The 17,991-nt window shown below is 45.4% G+C and overlaps 1 protein-coding gene across 2 annotated transcripts in view; it reads left to right on the top strand.

Annotated features, from left to right (window-relative positions):
- DNAH11 (dynein axonemal heavy chain 11) overlaps positions 1–17,991 on the top strand; it is a 321,410-nt gene that overhangs the window by 213,438 nt on the left and 89,981 nt on the right. For both annotated transcript variants that reach the window (XM_013051673.2, XM_045062769.1), the window contains 5 exons: positions 2,384–2,530; positions 7,775–7,888; positions 9,465–9,608; positions 10,229–10,411; positions 12,376–12,477. In XM_013051673.2, the coding sequence (XP_012907127.1) occupies positions 2,384–2,530; positions 7,775–7,888; positions 9,465–9,608; positions 10,229–10,411; positions 12,376–12,477 (690 nt within the window). The remainder of the gene's footprint in view (positions 1–2,383; positions 2,531–7,774; positions 7,889–9,464; positions 9,609–10,228; positions 10,412–12,375; positions 12,478–17,991) is intronic.

Here is a 17,991-nt window from a genome sequence, read left to right on the forward strand (position 1 = left end):
TGTGCCGCACTTCAAGTCCCCTTCCCGGACACCAGAACTGAGAGTCTGAAAACAGAGTGACACCATGACCAGCCGCTGGGGGAGACAAAGAGGCGGTAGAGAGGAACAAAGAAAGGGACAGACTCTCCGTGGTGTCTGCCAGGCCCGGGGCTGCTGGCGTCTCCTTCGTTCCCCTTGGCTAGAAGGCAGAAAGTCTAAGAAGAAGAGATGTAAAGTTTTAATTGGAGGACTACTGGCGATTTCTTTTCATTAAGTATTTGTGCAGGGAATGCTCTTAGAGGAGTGATTAGAAGATTAGAAGATTGAATATCTCCCTAAGACTTTTTAAAATTTCTACTGATTATGGAGGCACCTGATTATGGTGGCTCCATTGGTTAAGCGACGGCCTTCGGCTCAGGTCATGATCCCAGGGTCCTGGGATTGAGCCCTGCATCGGGCTCCCTGTTCACAGGAAGCCTGCTTCTCTCCCCATCCCACTCCCCCTGCTTGTGTTCCCTCTCTTGCTGTCTCTTTCTGTGTGTCAATAAATACATAAAATCTTTTAAAAAAAATTAGACTGATTATGGAAAAAAAAGCATAGTTTCTTATGTAGACAATTGGGAAGACTTACAGCGTGAGATCAGGTTATGTGGGGAACAAAATGCCTTCATATTGGAACATGTGTCCTCTACAGACCTGCCTTAAGTCATTCCCCAGAGGGGAATATCCAGGCCATTCGAAATACGTGTCTAAACCTGAGCCCTGTTTATTCACTGCAGTAAAGCCATAAATTCCTGTTAGAGCCCCATATCCTCTCTCTGGATGTCAGCTTAGGTCATCATAGATAGCCTCACGGCCTTTCTTCATAGATAAGGCTTCGCTTCCCGAACTTGAGTCACTGGTTATTTCAGACCTAACAGCTTCCTAGAAACTGAAATCAGGGCTTGAAATCACCATTTCCTCCTAGTGTCTTGGATGACTCTTGATTTTAGTCTAATATAGGGCGCGTTTCACATGGACAAAAAGAACAGACAAGCAAATGTCACTATACATGATCACCCTGTGTTCTCAGGCTTAAAAAACATCCGTCTTAGCTTAACCTGCAGTAAATCATACAGGTAACAGTAATAGTAGTGATCATGTCATTTAGGCAGAGGGCAAGTGGACTCTGTCGAGGTGGGGGTCACAAGAGTTCTGGACTGCGGTAGTGAGATGTTGTTCCTCAAGATGTTGTTCCTCAAGAGGAAACCCCACCAGTATGACAGTTCAGTTTAGTCAACACTATCATTTCCTGGGGCAAAGTCAACAGGTCCAGCAGGGGAAATTATCCAAAGGGACATTAATGCTCTGACAGGCCTTGAGCCATTGCGTCAACATAAGTGATGATGGTTATTCTTGGCTTCTGTGAGTTTTTAAACATAACAACCTACTTCTGGAAAATAAGTAGAATGAAGAGGTGGTTATCATGGTCTATAAAGCTGCTCTCGTGCGTCTCTGAGAGCTGCGTCACGTTTGTTTTCCAGCACTTCTGCTTTTCTACACAATCCACCCAGTTAGGAACCTTGTGGTACCTTCTGCGCCTCGTGAACTCCCAACGGAAAGGGCAAAATCATTCTTCAGAGCAGATTAGTTTGTTGGTGCCTCAGAAAGAACTGAGCTCCTCAGGAGCTGAGGGAGGCTGTTGAGTTGGGGAGCCGAGAGGAGGAATGCCCATCAAGGGGGCTCACTGGGCTTTGCACACCCCTCCTGGTCCCCACGGGCTGCCCGTGGTTCGCCTTTCAGTAGTAGGTACTAAGTTGAATGTTGTATGAGGTGGGAGAAGCTAAGAGGACCGTTTCTTATTTTGTGGGAAGAGATGAGACCTGTCTGTGGGCATTTCCATCAAAGTAACTTTAAATAAATGCAAAGTAAGCTAACCCCCAGGGCGTACTAATGCCTTCGCCTTATCCGAGCCTTTAGTGACGTTCTGGGGGAGAGAGCAGCTGGGAGCTCCTCCAGCTTGTCTTCCCATCAGGTCTCCCTGTGGCCTCTGCTGCCTTGAGCCTGGGCTTCCCAGGACCGGAAAACCAGGGTTGTGAGTGACATGTGCTCAGGGGACATGTGCTCCAGTGGGGATGGCTGTTGGCGCTTTCCTGACTACAGGAGAGGATAAATGCCAAGTTGGTGCTGACAGAAATGACATTTTTTCAGAAAAACCCCTGGAAAGCATGATTCTTGATGTTCCTTTTTGGGAGGGAAATAGGGCTGCATTTTTGCTCATGGAACTTAAGTCACAGGAGGGAAAGAAAGAGGGAAAGGAGGCAAACGGGTAGGGATCCGTGCGCTCCTTCCACAGAAAGTAAGCCGTGCCTGCTGTTTGCTGTTACTGAGGGGAACTGCTCCCACATGCCGACTTTGCCTTCAGGTGGCAGATCTGAAAGCCCGCCTGGCCTCCCAGGAAGCCGAGCTGCGAGTGAGGAGTCAGGATGCCGAAGCTCTGATCACAAAGATGGGGCTCCAGACGGAGAAAGTGAGCCGGGAAAAGGCCATTGCCGACGCGGAGGAGCGAAAGGTCAGGCTAATGCCACCATTAGAGTGCTGAGCTATATTTAGCACAAAATAAACCTTTGTAGGTGAACAATTTTGAACAACTTCCTCTCCAGGGAGCATAAAATCTGAGGAATTATTATAGTTACACATGTAACAGCATCTCACACCATGATTACCACTTGACCTTTCTTTACATTATGCATTTTCCCACCCTTTTAGCTCTTTTAATGATACGAAAGAACAATAAATACTGAGCTCATTCAAGCATATAATGGATGTGGATCTTGAACATCAGGCCTATTTGTAATACAGTAAAGGTCATGAAGTCACCTCTGAGGTTTCTAAAGGTTTCCAGTTTTTAGGCAAATTGAACAACTCAATTGTTAACAAAGCCCATTCCATCACTTTGCAGGATGGTTTTTCAAATTTTTTTCATTTTAATAATATAACTTGAGTTTATTATGAAATCCTAAGCCAAATTTGTTCTTTTTGATTCGATTGAGGTCCTGGTGTTTTGTATTTCATTTTACTGTTGGAAACAATGACTTCTAAGATGATATAGGTTCTGCTTTCTTTATGCCTGGGTTACTGGCAATTCTGAAATAAATATAACTTCTTTGTCCTCTTCTTTAACCAGGACTTTGGCCACAAAAGGGAGGTATTTCTTTTTTAGGTGTCTTATTTGTTTGAAAATTGAATACGTTTGTTTGAGACATATTCTTTCATTTTAAACAGAAGATTATAGCTGGGATTTAGTTGATGAAAATATATAAATTATGACCACACTTAGAGCCATTGAATCAGTAGGCTTTATATCATTATTCTTCTGTTTTTATGATGCCAGAAAGACTTGAGCTTTCCAGTACCATTGCCATTCATTCTTAGACAATTGAGTTGTTCTTCCCTTTTTTCTAATAGGTATTAAGCATGTTGATGTCTTGCTTCCACAACTAAAGGGTTGAAATGTACATTGAAAATCAAAATGCTGAATGATTGTTTTCTGTTTTTTTTTTTAAACCTTATTTTTAAGTTGAAGATAAGCTACATTTGACATGGCTGATGGGCCTATAATTCCTAATTCTGGCAATAACTGTTTCCATTGAGTTTCAAATAAGCAGAGGATGTCCTTAAAAGTGTATTGTGTTAAGCGATTATGTATCACATTATGATGTGATTACCATGAGCCATTTCCACCCAAGGGATATTTTTCAAGCATTACATATATGATGATCTAGTAATTGTTCTATTACAACCTATCTCTACAAATACCTTTTAGAGATCTTGAAATGCTCCAGAGGTATTTTCACATCTTGCATGCGAATTTCTAAGGCAAAATCATCCTTGCAAAGAAGGAAAAAAAAATGTTTTAGCAAATGTTTTGGCATACTTATCTGACTGGTTGTTTTATGAAGTTCTTCAAACATGAAAAGACACGTACTGCTTTTTTAAAGATTTAATTTGTTTGACAGAGAGAGAGCATAAGCATAGGGAGTGGAAGGCAGAGGGAGAAGGAGAAGCAGGTTCCCTGCTGAGTGGGGAGCCTCATGTGGTGCTTGATTCCAAGACCCCGAGATCATGACCTGAGCTCATGGCAGGTGCTTAACTGACTGAGCCACCCAATTGCCCCAGCACATACAATATTTATATCTAATCTATACCAAGAAATAAAAATACTTTCGCTTTACCCATGATGCCCAATTTAATTATCAATAACAAATACTAAGCAGCTTTTTTTGCCCAGCAGTCTTCTAGGCCCTTGAGCGTATATGACAAACAAGACACCCTCTCGTAGCTTCCATTATAACGGAAAAGACTGGCCGGAGACAAAGTGACAAGATAATTTGGGTTAGTGATAAGGGGTTAGATAAAAATCAAATGGAGGCCATGGTGGAATGAATTTTTAAAATTGATTGGTCATGGAAGGAGTATATCGAGTCAAGGTTTCACATTTTTCTTATGTTCAGCAATATACCAGATTGGATGCAATTATTAAATGGGTATATGGGACCACTGTGACCCTATGAAGTTGGGATCTCAAGGCTTAATGCACGAGAAGTTATTAAGAAGTACGTTGCCATATTTAACATGACGAAGCAGATAGCGACTGCCTCTTGCCATCCCCTGTAGAGCGGCAGCTTGAAATTGTTCCTTTGGATTCGTGAAACAGTCAAGAGCCATTCAAACCACTGACATGACCAGCAGGGACCAAGCAACACGAGCACCATGAAACCTATGAAATCTAGTTCTTGCAGCTTCGTTTGACTTACCCGTTCCAAGTTCTATGGGTCCTCGGATCCCTTTCACGCTGCTTCCTTTGTTGAGTTGAGTGTAAGCCTCATGAGTTAAAGTACCTGCCACATCACAAGGCTAATATAATCTCCTCAAAAGCTGCACATCCTCCTTGATTTGGAGAGGTCTTCTGTTGTTTGGTCTGTCTTTTCGAAAGGTGGGAATGGCTGGATTTGGAAGGCTCCTCTGGGATTTCCTAGGGTCTGAAGGCAGATGAGAGCAGTGTGTCAGCTTGCTTGGGCTTCTGCAACAAAATGCCGCAGACTGCATGGCTTCAACAGCAGGAATTTATTTTCTCACAATTCTGGAGGCTGGAAGCCCGAGATTAGGAGGCAGGTTTGTTTCTCCCTCTCCCCTTGGAGAACCTGTCAAGGACAGGCCCCATCTACAAGCGTAGACGGCCACCTTCTCGCTGGCTTCACAGGGTCTTTGCTCTGTGCACACATCACGGCGTCCCTCGAACCTGTCCAGAGCACCTCCTCTTAAAAGGACACCCACTAGACTGGACTGGGGCCCATTCTCATAGGCTCATTTGAACTTAATCACCACTTTAAATGGCCTGTCTCCAAATATAGTCATATTCTGAGGTGCTGGGGTGAGGGCTTTACCATATGCGTTTTTAGGTGAACATCCTTCAGCTCATAATTAAGTCATTATTAGTACTTAATTCTCTGTGAGCATCGCTAAATTTCACGAACCATTTGCAAGGAGCTTTTGACAAATAGCAAAAAAGTACTGTGTATCCAAGAATGGGAGTATCTCCAATACTCTGCTTTAACAGACAGCAGTCAAGAAAAGACATTCCAAGTGATCTGTGTTGCTCTTCCCTACTGCCCCAAGTTGAACCTTGCTGACCACTCACTACCCAGGAGCCACGGGGCAGAGGAAACTGCACAGAGACTTACCAGGTCACTAAGATACACAGCATTTTCCCCACTCCACTGTCATTGCCCCTGAAATACATAAATGATCGTACCTTAGAATTTGAATAGGTAGAAGGAGTTAAATGTTAGTCCTTCGTAGAACTCCAAGTGTCCTAGCTTTGGCCCTGGGTGCAGTTCCCCATGGTGATTGTGGTATAAGATCTGTGAACAAAAGTGTGCGGAGGGGATTGGAAATAAGAAATAAGTTGACTGACCGAGGGTATTTTTTTTTTTTTCATTTTCATTTGTGGGGTTTTGTTAATGTTCAAGACCACTCTGGTTAAAAAGATTAGCCCAAAGAATAATACTCCAGGTACAGTAAGGGAGTCAGATGGAGAACAGCAACACCCAGTCTCATCGAAACAGCCCTCAAAAGAAATGCTGTCCTAGGACTAATACTCTGTGATCTTGAGACCAACTTAAAATGAGGCTATTATAAATAGTGGCCAATAGCATTTATAGATTGAATGCATCCTTATGGAAGGTAAGTAACCCTGCGGTATGAACTCACTCACTCCCCTCTCCGCTCCCTTTTGTTGGTGGCGGTGGCCTCTAGCATACCAACAGTGTCCTGGTCTGACAGTTTTTGTGGTCCATTCTTGGCAGTTCTGAGGGGTTTGGAGTGATTCTCATTAAGCATGCAGGGTTTTCTTATTTACTTAACGGTAGCTGTGCACAGATTGGCAGGAGATCACATCTCTACCCTGAACCAATTATGTTCATAAAAGCTACAGTACACAGTATACAGCAAAATAATGGTTAATCAGAAGAATGGTAATTACCGCTAATAAAGCTGTACTAGACAACGTAATTTGTTGTAAGCACTGTTAAATTTATGGTAGAGTTAAACCTGTTCATTGCAAACACAGCTGAGGAAATGCCCTTTTGTTCACACGTTACCTGCCCTGGTCACCACTCCTGAAAGCTGGGCCCCCTGGAGACTGGACCCTGGTGCCTGGTGCCGTAGCTTTGAAACTCCAGTTTCTGCCAAGGATCAAAATGGACTCTTCCTGGCCATTTGATTTGTATACATGTCTTACGAGGAAGAGGAGGGTAAAAACTACAGAGCTTCTCATTTGGTCCCGGTTGAGGTTTACCAGCATGGCTTCCCTCCAGGCAAACCATCAGTGCTCACCTCGGGAGGCTGATGCTGCCCCCCTCTCTGGAATGTGAAGGGAGCTGCTGGTTCCTCACCAGTGGGGTGCACATCAGTGTGGTTGTTGCCTTGCCAAAGACAGAACTGGGCTCTCCTAGCTTTCATTTCTTGCCAGGTCCTCAGAGACACCAGTACTTAGTCTTTACAAAGATTAGATCAGTGGTTAAGAACACACAGAAAAGGACACCTGGGTGGCTTAGTGGGTTAAAGCCTCTGCCTTTGGCTCAGGTCATGATCCCAGAGTCCTGGGATCAAGCCCCACGTTGGGCTCTCTGTCCGGCAGGGAGCCTGCTTCCTCCTCTCTCTCTGCCTGCCTCTCTGCCTACTTGTGATCTCTGTCTGTCAAATAAATAAATAATCTTTAAAACACACACACACACACACACACACACACACACAGAAAGAACAGTACCTTCTAGTCAGTTGAACCAAAAAATCCTCCCCTCTTTGCCTAAAGAAAAACCAATGTGGCTTTCGGGCAAATGTAAACAAAAATCAGATAGAGATTTCTAGCAATAATATTTTCTGCCTATGTTACTGATCCAACTTGGATTTCCCCTTGTCCAGGACACTCCCAAAAAGAAAATGGAAGAGCACAGGAATCGCTCCATCTTGAAATTATTATTACCACCTTAAAAGTGGAGCCCTTCTTGGGGCACTTCAGTGTTTGAGTCCGTTTGAGTTGGGGTGTGTGACTGTATTCGGCGCATATACAAAGCTTCGTGTGTACACGGTGCCTGAGAGAAATTGGTCCTTAGGACAAACTCCTCGCCTGTTGAAAATAGAGACAAAAGGGTTACTGAGTCAGTGCCTCTGCGTCAGCCTGTGGTGTTCAGTAGCGAGATCCAAGGTGACAATGTGTGTTTGTGGGTTTGTGTGCTTTTTCCTCACTGTTTAGGTGACAACCATTCAGACGGAAGTGTCCCAGAAACAGAGAGAGTGTGAGGCTGACGTGCTCAAGGCTGAGCCTGCGCTCGTGGCGGCAACAGCTGCACTCAACACGCTCAACAGGGTAAAGACTGTTACCTGGCTCGTGGGATTCTGCCACATGGTATTTAAAGGTTCTCAGAGTCTGGATAACTGAACTCAGTGGATTCCGTGCAACCGAGGTTTTTTGTTTTTGTTTTTGTTTTCTGTTTTTTGAAAGGAACGTGAGTCCCCTAAAATATTAAAGTGGGAACAAGCATTTGAGGTCATCCTTAATAGTGTGGCTTCCTTTGCCATCCTGGGCTCTCCTTCTGCACCTCATCAAGCAGTCTCCTGAATACTTCCAATCCCGTGGGATTTCTGCTTTCATGAGAGGCAGCTCTATTGTTAGCAGCTGGATTCGTACCAAATACGGTTGTTCACATTGTGTGTTAAGAACTGGGTTGTTCACATTGTGTGTTAAGAACTGAGTGCGTACTCTTTATTTCCTGTGAATGTAAGAAGGGGGCATTAATGAGAGATCCTCATGAAAAGAATAGAGGTGGAGATACCTAGGTTTGGCCCACATCATTTTTCCTGGCTTCAGCTTGTTAGCAAAACCTCATTGAGCATTCGAATTCCCCTAAGAGAAAATAATGTGTAGTAGTCAGAAGGGTATTGTAAGGAAAAATGGAATTGTGGGCACTGTTATTTCAGGAATCCGCAGCTCGTTTTGTACTCGGGTTCCACTAGGCCTCTAGGGAGAGTCCTGGGGAATTACCAGGCCTGAGGTTCTTAAGATTCGATCTCAAAGAGTAAAGGATCCAGACTGCAGCTGCCCTTCACAGAAATCATTCAAGTCCTTTTTCTTTTTCTTTCCTTTTTTTTTTTTTTAAGATTTTATTTGAGAAAGAGAAAGCGAGAAACAGAGCATGCACAGAGGGGGAGGGAAAAAGGGAGAAGCACCAGGTTGAACATTTGGTAGGTTTTATAAGCAAGAGTATATTAGGTAGCTCATGACATGTTACAGGAAGTATCTAGTTTTGTAAATCCTGTCTCATGAACTTACATCTACTGCTCATAGATAGTAAATCCCGCCTCAAAGTATTTGCCTTAACACCAGTAGTTCATATCAACATTAATACCAATGGGGGGTAAATCAAGATTTTAACCAGAGGAGTTTAGGGAGTCGTGCAGAGAGTAGGTTCAGCCTATCTGGGCACATTCTCAGTTGAGAGTCAATACAGTGTAATCAAAGAGGTTTTCTGTGCAGGAAAACAAAACCAAGAGACTCAACCAAGGGATGATGTTTCTGGGAGGGGCCTGGTTAAAATGCAGATATATTACATAGGTAGGATAGAACCCATAAACACATTAAAGACTTTGTGTATAAAAATTCCCTGGTCTTGGCGAACCAGGCTCTTCAGATGGAGTGGTGTATCAGATGGAGAATTTTTTGGAAGCGAAAAAAGACCAGTGCAATTTCCAGAGTATCAGAAAAGTGTCTGGTGAGAACCTAACCTCCTGGGGTCCCAAGATGGCATCACTGGGCCGCAAAGACTGCCAAACCAAGACTGGTGGGACAAGGAGAGGGAGGGGGCCCTGACGACCAGCTTGCTAATAACTTCACGGCTCTTCCCCAGCCCTGCCCCACTCTTCAGTGTGGCTCTGCTTTTCTTCAGGTCAATCTCACTGAGCTGAAAGCCTTTCCCAACCCACCGAATGCCGTTACCAACGTTACCGCGGCCGTGATGGTCCTCCTGGCTCCCTGGGGCAGAGTGCCTAAAGACCGGAGCTGGAAAGCAGCTAAAGTCTTCATGGGAAAGGTATCAGATAGCCTGGCAAGAGGAACACCCTGCAGTTTCTCTTCTCAGTCCCATGGTTCTACTTGACAGCAAACGATGTTCAAACCAAAGGAGATCATCATTGCATTTGTCAGTGTAATCGACCACGTCTGCTCTCGACTTACAGTTTTTCTTTGCCAGGTTGGAGGTTAGCTTGGGCTCCCAGCATACCTAAGTCAACACTAGCAGCACTCGGAAGGTTGCTAATTATTTGCAAAATTATGAAAGCGGTTAAGTGTGGGAGGGAGAAAATTACATGGATTTCTTATGCTGGAAAAATGGTACTAATGCACAAGAAGGTGAGGCGGAGGGGCTTTTGGTAGGTGTTTTTCCTTTTCTTTTCTGTCTTTTCTTCAAAATGTGAATGCCTCCTGTGCGGGGACTGAATATTTTACCCTGGGATAGAAGAGATTTTGAAAGTGTCCATTGCTAATTCTCACTTCATACCATAAAGACTGAACAAGTCAAACAGTAGGATAAATGCAGCTTGCCAATTTTGCCTTTGTGTGATGTGAGTCCTAAAAGCTGGTTTTAACTTTTGATCTTGGAATTTTCTCTGCAGCCAAAATGGGTTCATTGCAATCAGTCTTTTTGCTTTACAGGTTGATGATTTTTTGCAAGCATTAATTAACTATGACAAAGAGCACATTCCAGAGAACTGTCTAAAAGTAGTAAAAGAGCAGTATTTGAAAGACCCAGAGTTCAATCCAAGCCTGATTCGGACCAAATCCTTTGCAGCCGCTGGTCTATGTGCTTGGGTCATCAACATCGTGAAGTTCTATGAGGTATCAGTCTTACTCCACTGGGCTACAGCCGCTACTCACAAAGACCATCAGGATACTAATTTTTATGGTGGCAAAAAAAAAGGAAAATAGTGTGAAGTTTAATTGCCTGGATAAGATGAAGTTCTCAGAGTGAGATCTGAAAATGTCAGACTAAACAAGAGGTCTACACAGGAAGATATTTGAAATGTTTGAAACTATCTTTCTTTTAGGATAGAGTGATCAGCTATTGTAGATCAAATAGCAGTTAATTTGATTTGATTTGATTAAAAACTTGCTGGTAGATTAATTATATTTCTTAATGTTAAAATATTAATTTTGTGGGGTGCCTGAGTGGCCCATCAGTTAAGCATCTGCCTTCAGCTCAGATCATGATCTCTGGGTCCTGGGATTAAGCCCCACATCAGGCTCTGCACTCAGCAGGGAGTCTGTTTCTCTCTCTCACTATACCTCTGTGTGCTCTCTCGCTCTCTCTCAAATAAATCTTTTTTAAAAAATTTCTTTAAAGATTTTATTTATTTATTTGACAGAGATCACAAGTAGGCAGAGAGGCAGGCAGAGAGAGAGGAGGAAGCAGGTTCCCTGCTGGGCAGAGAGCTGGATGTGGGGCTCAATCCCAGGACCCTGGGATCATGACCTAAGCCGAAGGCAGAGGCTTTGACCCGCTGAGCCAACCAGGCGCTCCTAAAATTTTTAAAAATAAAATAGATACTAATTTTACATTGACTCGACACAACTGCAGGTCTTAATTCATGTTTCAACTTGGTGCCTATGCTCAATGCAGAAATTGACACCATCTATTGTAGACTTAATGAGATGAGGAAATAGATTCCCCCCACTTTATTTTGCTTTAGTATTTTAACGACAAATACACTTGTGACCATATTACGGTCTAATCCAAAAGTTTGTATGTTCAGACAGCATAGAGAGCAATGATCATTTCAATTATCAGGTACTTAGCACCTGCCGCTTGTCTTGCCAGCACTTTGCAGAAGGCTGGATGTAAAAAGGGAACAGTGCATGGCCCTTGACTCGGAAGAACAATCTCATTTTTTTTTTTCTTGGAAGATTATATGTTATATGCAAAAATAGAATTACAGAGGAAATACCAAGTGTAATCAACGGCAGTCCCAAAATGATTTTTGTAAAACCAGGTTATATAGCCTTTATGTCGGGGCCCTATGAAGGGGACTCACAGGAATAGGACCCCATTGGTCTGTCTCTTCAGGGGAAGCGTCTATCGAGCAAGCTTTTGGACAGATGGTAGTTGACATATCGCCTCTCTCCCTGAGAAAACATCTGACCCCTGTGCTCTCTTTGCACCATAGGTGGAAAAATGAGCATGGAGCTAGACTGTGGCTGTGCTCTGTGTGGTTTTACTTTAAAAGAGTAAAGAAAACGTCACTTCCTTCCTCTCTTGCTAACAGGGAAGAAAGTGGGTACCCCACGTTCTCAAACCACCTGTTGAAGTAACGTACCCTGATGTTGGCAGGGACTTGGAGAGTGGAAGCGCGCTTAACACTGGGAGGCTGTCTCCCACGGTCCTTCCTGGGTTCAGAGAATTTCTCCACACGTGTTTTCTGCCTTAAAATCAAAACTTGGTCCCTGCTTGAACTATAGTTCCTGCCTCTTGCAATTCCTAATGATAGGAAGATTGTCTTCTAATTTTAGGACATACTTACGGTACCATCTGAATGTTGTTTATTGTCTATAGCACTTTAGGCAAGGATGTGTGTCTCTCCTGTCTGGAAACAATGACTCAGTCAGGAACAACCAGACAGAACTAGGAAGGCCGTGTCACTTTTGGCTCTGCCATTGAGCAGGGCCATGGCTAAGAAATAAAGCCCAAGTAGCCAGGTGAGATGGGAGTTTTAATGTCAAAGCTTCGCTGAGATGTAGGGTTGAATGATTATGTGTCCTCTTTGCCTCTCCCTACCCCATGAGTTAAATCCCATATGGATTTTCAGGTCTACTGTGACGTGGAGCCCAAACGGCAAGCGTTAGCCCAAGCCAACTTCGAATTGGCTGCAGCTACTGAAAAACTCGAGGCTATCAGGAAAAAGCTTGAGGTGAGTGCAAAACGCATCACTGAAGAAGAGATGGTACCCCACCCCCAGATGGGGTCATGTCTGAGTCCACGCAAGCATAAAGGAGCCTGAGCTTTCCTCCATACACTCATTTACCTACTCGTTCAGCAGATACTCCTTGTCTGCTACGTGCTAGACCCTGACCTGAAAAAATAGAAATGTGGATGGTTTCTGCCCACTAAAAATCCTTCCTGGCCTGGGGACAGAAGGAGCAGCGTAGCACAAGGTGATTCAAGGCAAGGACCCTGGACCCTGGACCCTGGAGCTAGACTGCCTGGGCGGATATCCCGGCTCCAGGATGTACGATTTCACCCCTCGAGACTTAGCTCCCCTCTCCGAGCCTCTGTAGGCTCATCTGTGTAATCAGCATTATAACAGTATATACTTTTTGGGTAGGACTCTAAGGATTAAATGAGAGTAATTCATATTCAGAATTTATCATGGAACGGGGCACATGGTAAGTGCTTAGAGAACATCAGCTACAAATATAGTCATGCACCCGGTCATTCCAGCCCGGTGTTGTAAGTACATTTGTGACTGTGTGTCTCTGTGAGGGGACACCAAAAGAAGATTGTTTTTGGAGAAATTAGAGAAAATTTCATAAGGAAGCTGTACTTGACACGGGCTCCAAAAGTTTCCTAGGAATCCCGGGGATAACTAGGCTGAGAAAGGTATTCCTAGAAAAGAATAAAGAAAAAGAAGGAAATGGAGTTGGTGTACTTGAGGAAACTCAATAGGCCAGAACCCGACGGAACACGAGCATTGGGGGGAAGGTCGGGAATCGCACGGAGTGACCAGGATTGAACGTGCACAGGGGAGCAAAGGCCTTCTTAGACTTCTCTGCTACAGAATTTAAATGTTACCAGACAGGTGAAATTGGACATTTTGAAAGATTTTAATAGGCTAGTGATGTGATCAAACTACCTTTTAAACAACTGAGTAAGGGCAGGAGGGTGGGAAGTGCCTGGATGCAGGAAGACAAGTCCGAGGCCCACAGTGGGTCCCTGTAGGGTCTCCGCTAAGGCAGGAGCAATGGTGAGGGAGAGAGCGAGGTGGCTGGCTGGCTGGCTGGCTGATGGCAGGTGGAGAGGGGGCAGGGACCTGAAGAGGGCTACTGAGCCCACGGAGCCCTGCACAGAGATGATGAGACTGTCCAACTCTGGCAACCTGGGTAATGCCCGGAGCTTCATTTCTGTTTCTGTGACACGGTGATTTTAACAGCTGCCTTTCAAGGTGGGCGTTTGTGATCTGTGGCGACCTAGGATCCAGGCTCCCTTCTGTGGGTGATAACAGGCTGAAGTATCTTGGGGGAAATGATCCCTCCTCATTGGAAACACTCAGGTGGGGCTTTTCCCAGAGATGTCCTTCTGTTCTCCAGCTAAAGGCTGGATCTACGATCCAAGCTTTGCCATTTTTCACCTCAGTCTCTAGAATTTGAACCATGAGCACAAGAATAAAGACAGCTGACAGAGGTCATGCATTCTAGAGACAGGGTCCAGGTGAGACTTGGGAGGAATTCCTATTCCTAAGACCCTCAGGAGCTCCTGGGTGCCTATTATGTGGTTCTGTGCCCTTTTCCCTCCCTAATAGCCTCCTCAGTCTCCATTCCCTTCCCATAAATTCCCTGTAGCTTAAATTAGCTGGGCATGGTTCCTGTCACCCACCCCACTCCGTCTATGACTCGTGCTGCACTGAGATACTGCTCAGTGTGCAGTACACAGTCAGTGCCGCATACATGTTCGTTTCCGCTCATCCTGTAGAAAACCCAGGTGTTAGGTGTTGAGCTGTCAGAGCTGGAGTTTGAGGCAGGCCTGGCTCAGGAATGTAGAGTTGAGAACGTGGCTGTGAAGGTCACAGATGTAGGGAGTTGGTCCAGTGGGAGGGTAAAGCATAAGGAGTGGGAGCCGAGGCTAGACCTCGGGGAGGATGTTCCCGTCGCGGAGTGAATCCTGCCATGGGTCCCTGAGCAGGTAAACTCAGCGGCCATGGTAGTCCTAGAGTCTGGGGCTCACAGCAGCCAGGCAGCGCGTAAGCCCAGCTTCTTACAGACTGAGGCCAGAATTAGACCTGCTTGTGTCTGAGGCCACTACTTGTGACTTTGGCATGGAAAAAAAGTCTGTGCAGTGTGTAGGGGAAAAGTGCAATTGCTAACAGAGAGCATCTCCCAGATATAAGGGCAGGTTCTCCAAAGACAAGGGAGATCATCTTTCCAGAGCAGAGCTGGAGGTACTGACTTTTAGAAAATAACAGAAAGGGATTAAATTGGGTCCTCAATTTTATTATTCAGTCATTAAAAGATGTCTTCTTTCTGGTCGCTACTTTGATACGATGGCTAATAGCCCCAAAAGTGTTCCTAAGGTGTGGAACATTTCAGCACCTCTGCCAGTCATCCACACCTCGTCCCTGCCCCGCGTGCTGCCCCGCCTACACTTCCCGACCTGCCGTCGCTCCGGCTGTCACTCCCTGCCCACGTGACTCGGCCACCCTGTCCTCTCCACGCCATCCACACGTATTTCCTGTTACTGTGCCGTCCGTGCTATTCAGTAAATACCCAGTGACTACTGAGATAAAAACAGGCAAACTGTTGATAAACTTAGAGCAAGCGTACTCATTTTAGAAAAACCACCTTCATTGGTCAAAACTTTGTCAACTTGACCAAAGCCTTTAAAAAAAAAAAGCTGCCGTCTGCTGTGAATGGCTTCATGCCAATTGTAAGCAATTAAATGTTCATAGATAAAGGCTGAGGGTGCCAGCCCCATGTGATCCTACACGGAAGACTCTCCTGGGTTGTAGAATTAGTAATCCTTTGGGCACAGCCTGCAACTGGCTGAATGAATTGTTCACGTCAGTTGTTTTCAGAAACCCACAGAAGAGCAGAGGTTCACGTCCCCGTAAGCCTCACAGCTAAGCTTGCGGACGCGGAGAAAAGAAGACAGAGTAGTAATTGAAATGTCTTGATGAAGAATGGCGCCCCTCTACCCCTGTACCACAAATGGATTTCCAAAGAGAAGTTACTAATGCCATTCCCACCAAGGACAGAGAATCTCAGCGTAGTTGCTATCTGTTGGCACAGGTTAGACGGATGCGGGAGCCCAAGTGAAATTACAGTTTCTCTTAGCATTGCCTTTGTTTCCCGCCGCCTCTGATTTTGCCTCCCTCCCGGCCTCTCCTCCTGATTTGCCATCTCCTGTTGCCTGCCTCCCTCGCACAGGAGGGACATATCTGATACTGGCATCTGTGTGGCAACTCTTTCAAACCAGAGTCACTCTGCATGTTTTTGTTCCTTTTACTCCGATCTCTAGTTTAAGACTAAAAGGTGACCTTTTAGGGAAGGTTGAGCCGAAAAGAACGGGCTGAGTTGGAGTGGAAGAAAAGTGGCGTGTCTCTCAAACATCCAGGAGCTAAGGGGAGTCATAAAGAACATCTGAAGTTGTTCTCCTCGGGGCCCTGGTTCTCTGGGTATGTTCCCTAGACCTCCAGCAGCAGCGGGGTCCCCTGTGAACTCTTTAGAAGGATGGATTCTCAGACCCCACCCCAGACAGACTGAATGAGACACTGTGGTGGGGGACTTCTGGATCTGGGTTTACCAACCCCCCCCAAGGTGGTCCTGATACACATACAGGTGTGCCAAGCCCTGATTTAGGAGAGCTGATAGACTGCATTCCTTTTTTTCCTCATTCCATTTACTTCTGGAAGCTGAGAGGCCAGGGCCTGTCAAGAACTGTGAAGGAGCCGACATTTGACCCTACTTACAAGCTAACAAGTTAGCCTGCCACAGTTTTATGGAGGCGGGCGGGAGACCCAACCCATGGGGGTGAGAGAGCGGAGGACCCCATGAAGGACAGGGCAGCCAGCAGCACGGACGTCGTGCATTGGTTCTCTGGGCCCCAGTCCCCGTGGGAGCTGATGCCGTCCACCATGTTAGTATCACAGCCGAGAGACATGGCAGGCACAGGAGTCCCGGTCTAAAGAGCACAGTGACTGAACTGGCTCAGGCTTTCCCCCGGAATGAAACCCATCATCATCCTTCCCGCGAGACAGTTCTGTCTTGTGCCCAGGGAGGAACACCGTCTCTGTCTCCCACGCCTATTTGCTATGCAGGTGTCTTAGGAAAGAGAACAAAAGCAGTCAGAGCTTCCTCACAAGAGACCTAGAAACCACTGTAAGAGCCTGTGGTCTCTCGACACCCCGCTCCCTTCCCCAACTTTAGACGGGCATGGATATAACCATTTTATGTCATAGTTGTGTGTATATTTGGGTCAGCCCTATGAGCTGGGTAACATGACTTCCGTTCTGCAGATGGTGAGACCGAGGTGCAGAGAGGTTGTGCAAGCCGTCCGTGTTGACGGGCCTTCGCTGCTAGCGGAGTCTGTGTGAGCACAGGTGTCGGATGCCACAGCTCCCACATGCTCCCGTATTTTATAAAACACGAGCACTTCGAATAACCTAAAATGGACACTTAAATACTATTTGTTTTAGTCTGATTTTTTTTTTGGCAGATCACAAGTAGGCAGAGAGGCAGGCAGAGAAAGGTGGGGTGGGAGGAAGCAGGCTCCCTGCTGAGTAGAAAGCCCGATGCAGGGCTGGATCCCAGGACCCTGATATCAAAGGCAGAGGCCTAACCCACTGAGCCACCCAGGCGCCCCTGTTTTAGTCTGATTTCTAACTGGTTCACCTGTTCTCATATATCTGACCTTATTTTGCACCTTAATCTTAAGTCGGACCCGTACATCTTTTTCTTTTAGAGGGGCTACTTTAATGGCCTAAACTAAATAGTGATACAATAACTGGACCATTGACACATATAAGCCATCTCTTCATTATGAATAGTGTACGTTTGACAGGTTTGCTTACTAAAGTCTCTGAGATTTTGGCACTCACTTACCAAAGCCGTGTTATAATTCTCTGAGATTGTTAGAATTTGGCAGATAGCAAGAGGCAGTAGTCAGGAGTCCCCGTAGGACTGTACTCTTAGTCAAGGGGGGTTTTTTTGGCTATCACTAACAGAAACCTACTTAGAAAACCTTAAGCCAAAAAAGGAACTGAGGATGAGTCACAGACTCTGAGGGAATGAAGTGTGAGCTGGTCTCGGGAGCAGAGAGATCCAGGAAACGGGAGGCTGCCGTGAATGTCTGTTAGTGTCTCTCCAGAGCCTTGTGACTTCTACAGCTTGGTTTTCCCCTGCTTTTTTGTGTCCCTAGTGGAACAAGGTCCCTCTCCAAATGAAACCCTCCAAAATGTGCACCTCTTTCCTGGTCTTTTGATGCTAAAGGCAGTGACATACCTCTGAGTTTCAGTGGCCTATTTCCAGATACAATCTGATTCATGGCCCAGGCTGGGTCAGGTTGCTGAGGTCTGGAAGGGCTCAGTCATTAACACCCCTCTTCATTGCCTGAGTTATGGATCATTGAAAAATAAGAAAAGAGTCAGGAGGTGGAGAACCAAAAAATGACCATTATTATGAATAAAGGTGTTACCAGAGGATGAGGCTTCGGT

Source organism: Mustela putorius, unplaced genomic scaffold (genome assembly GCF_011764305.1).
Source record: "Mustela putorius furo isolate JIRA1106 unplaced genomic scaffold, ASM1176430v1.1 tig00003845_pilon_pilon_pilon, whole genome shotgun sequence".
Classification (NCBI taxonomy): Eukaryota; Metazoa; Chordata; class Mammalia; order Carnivora; family Mustelidae; genus Mustela; species Mustela putorius.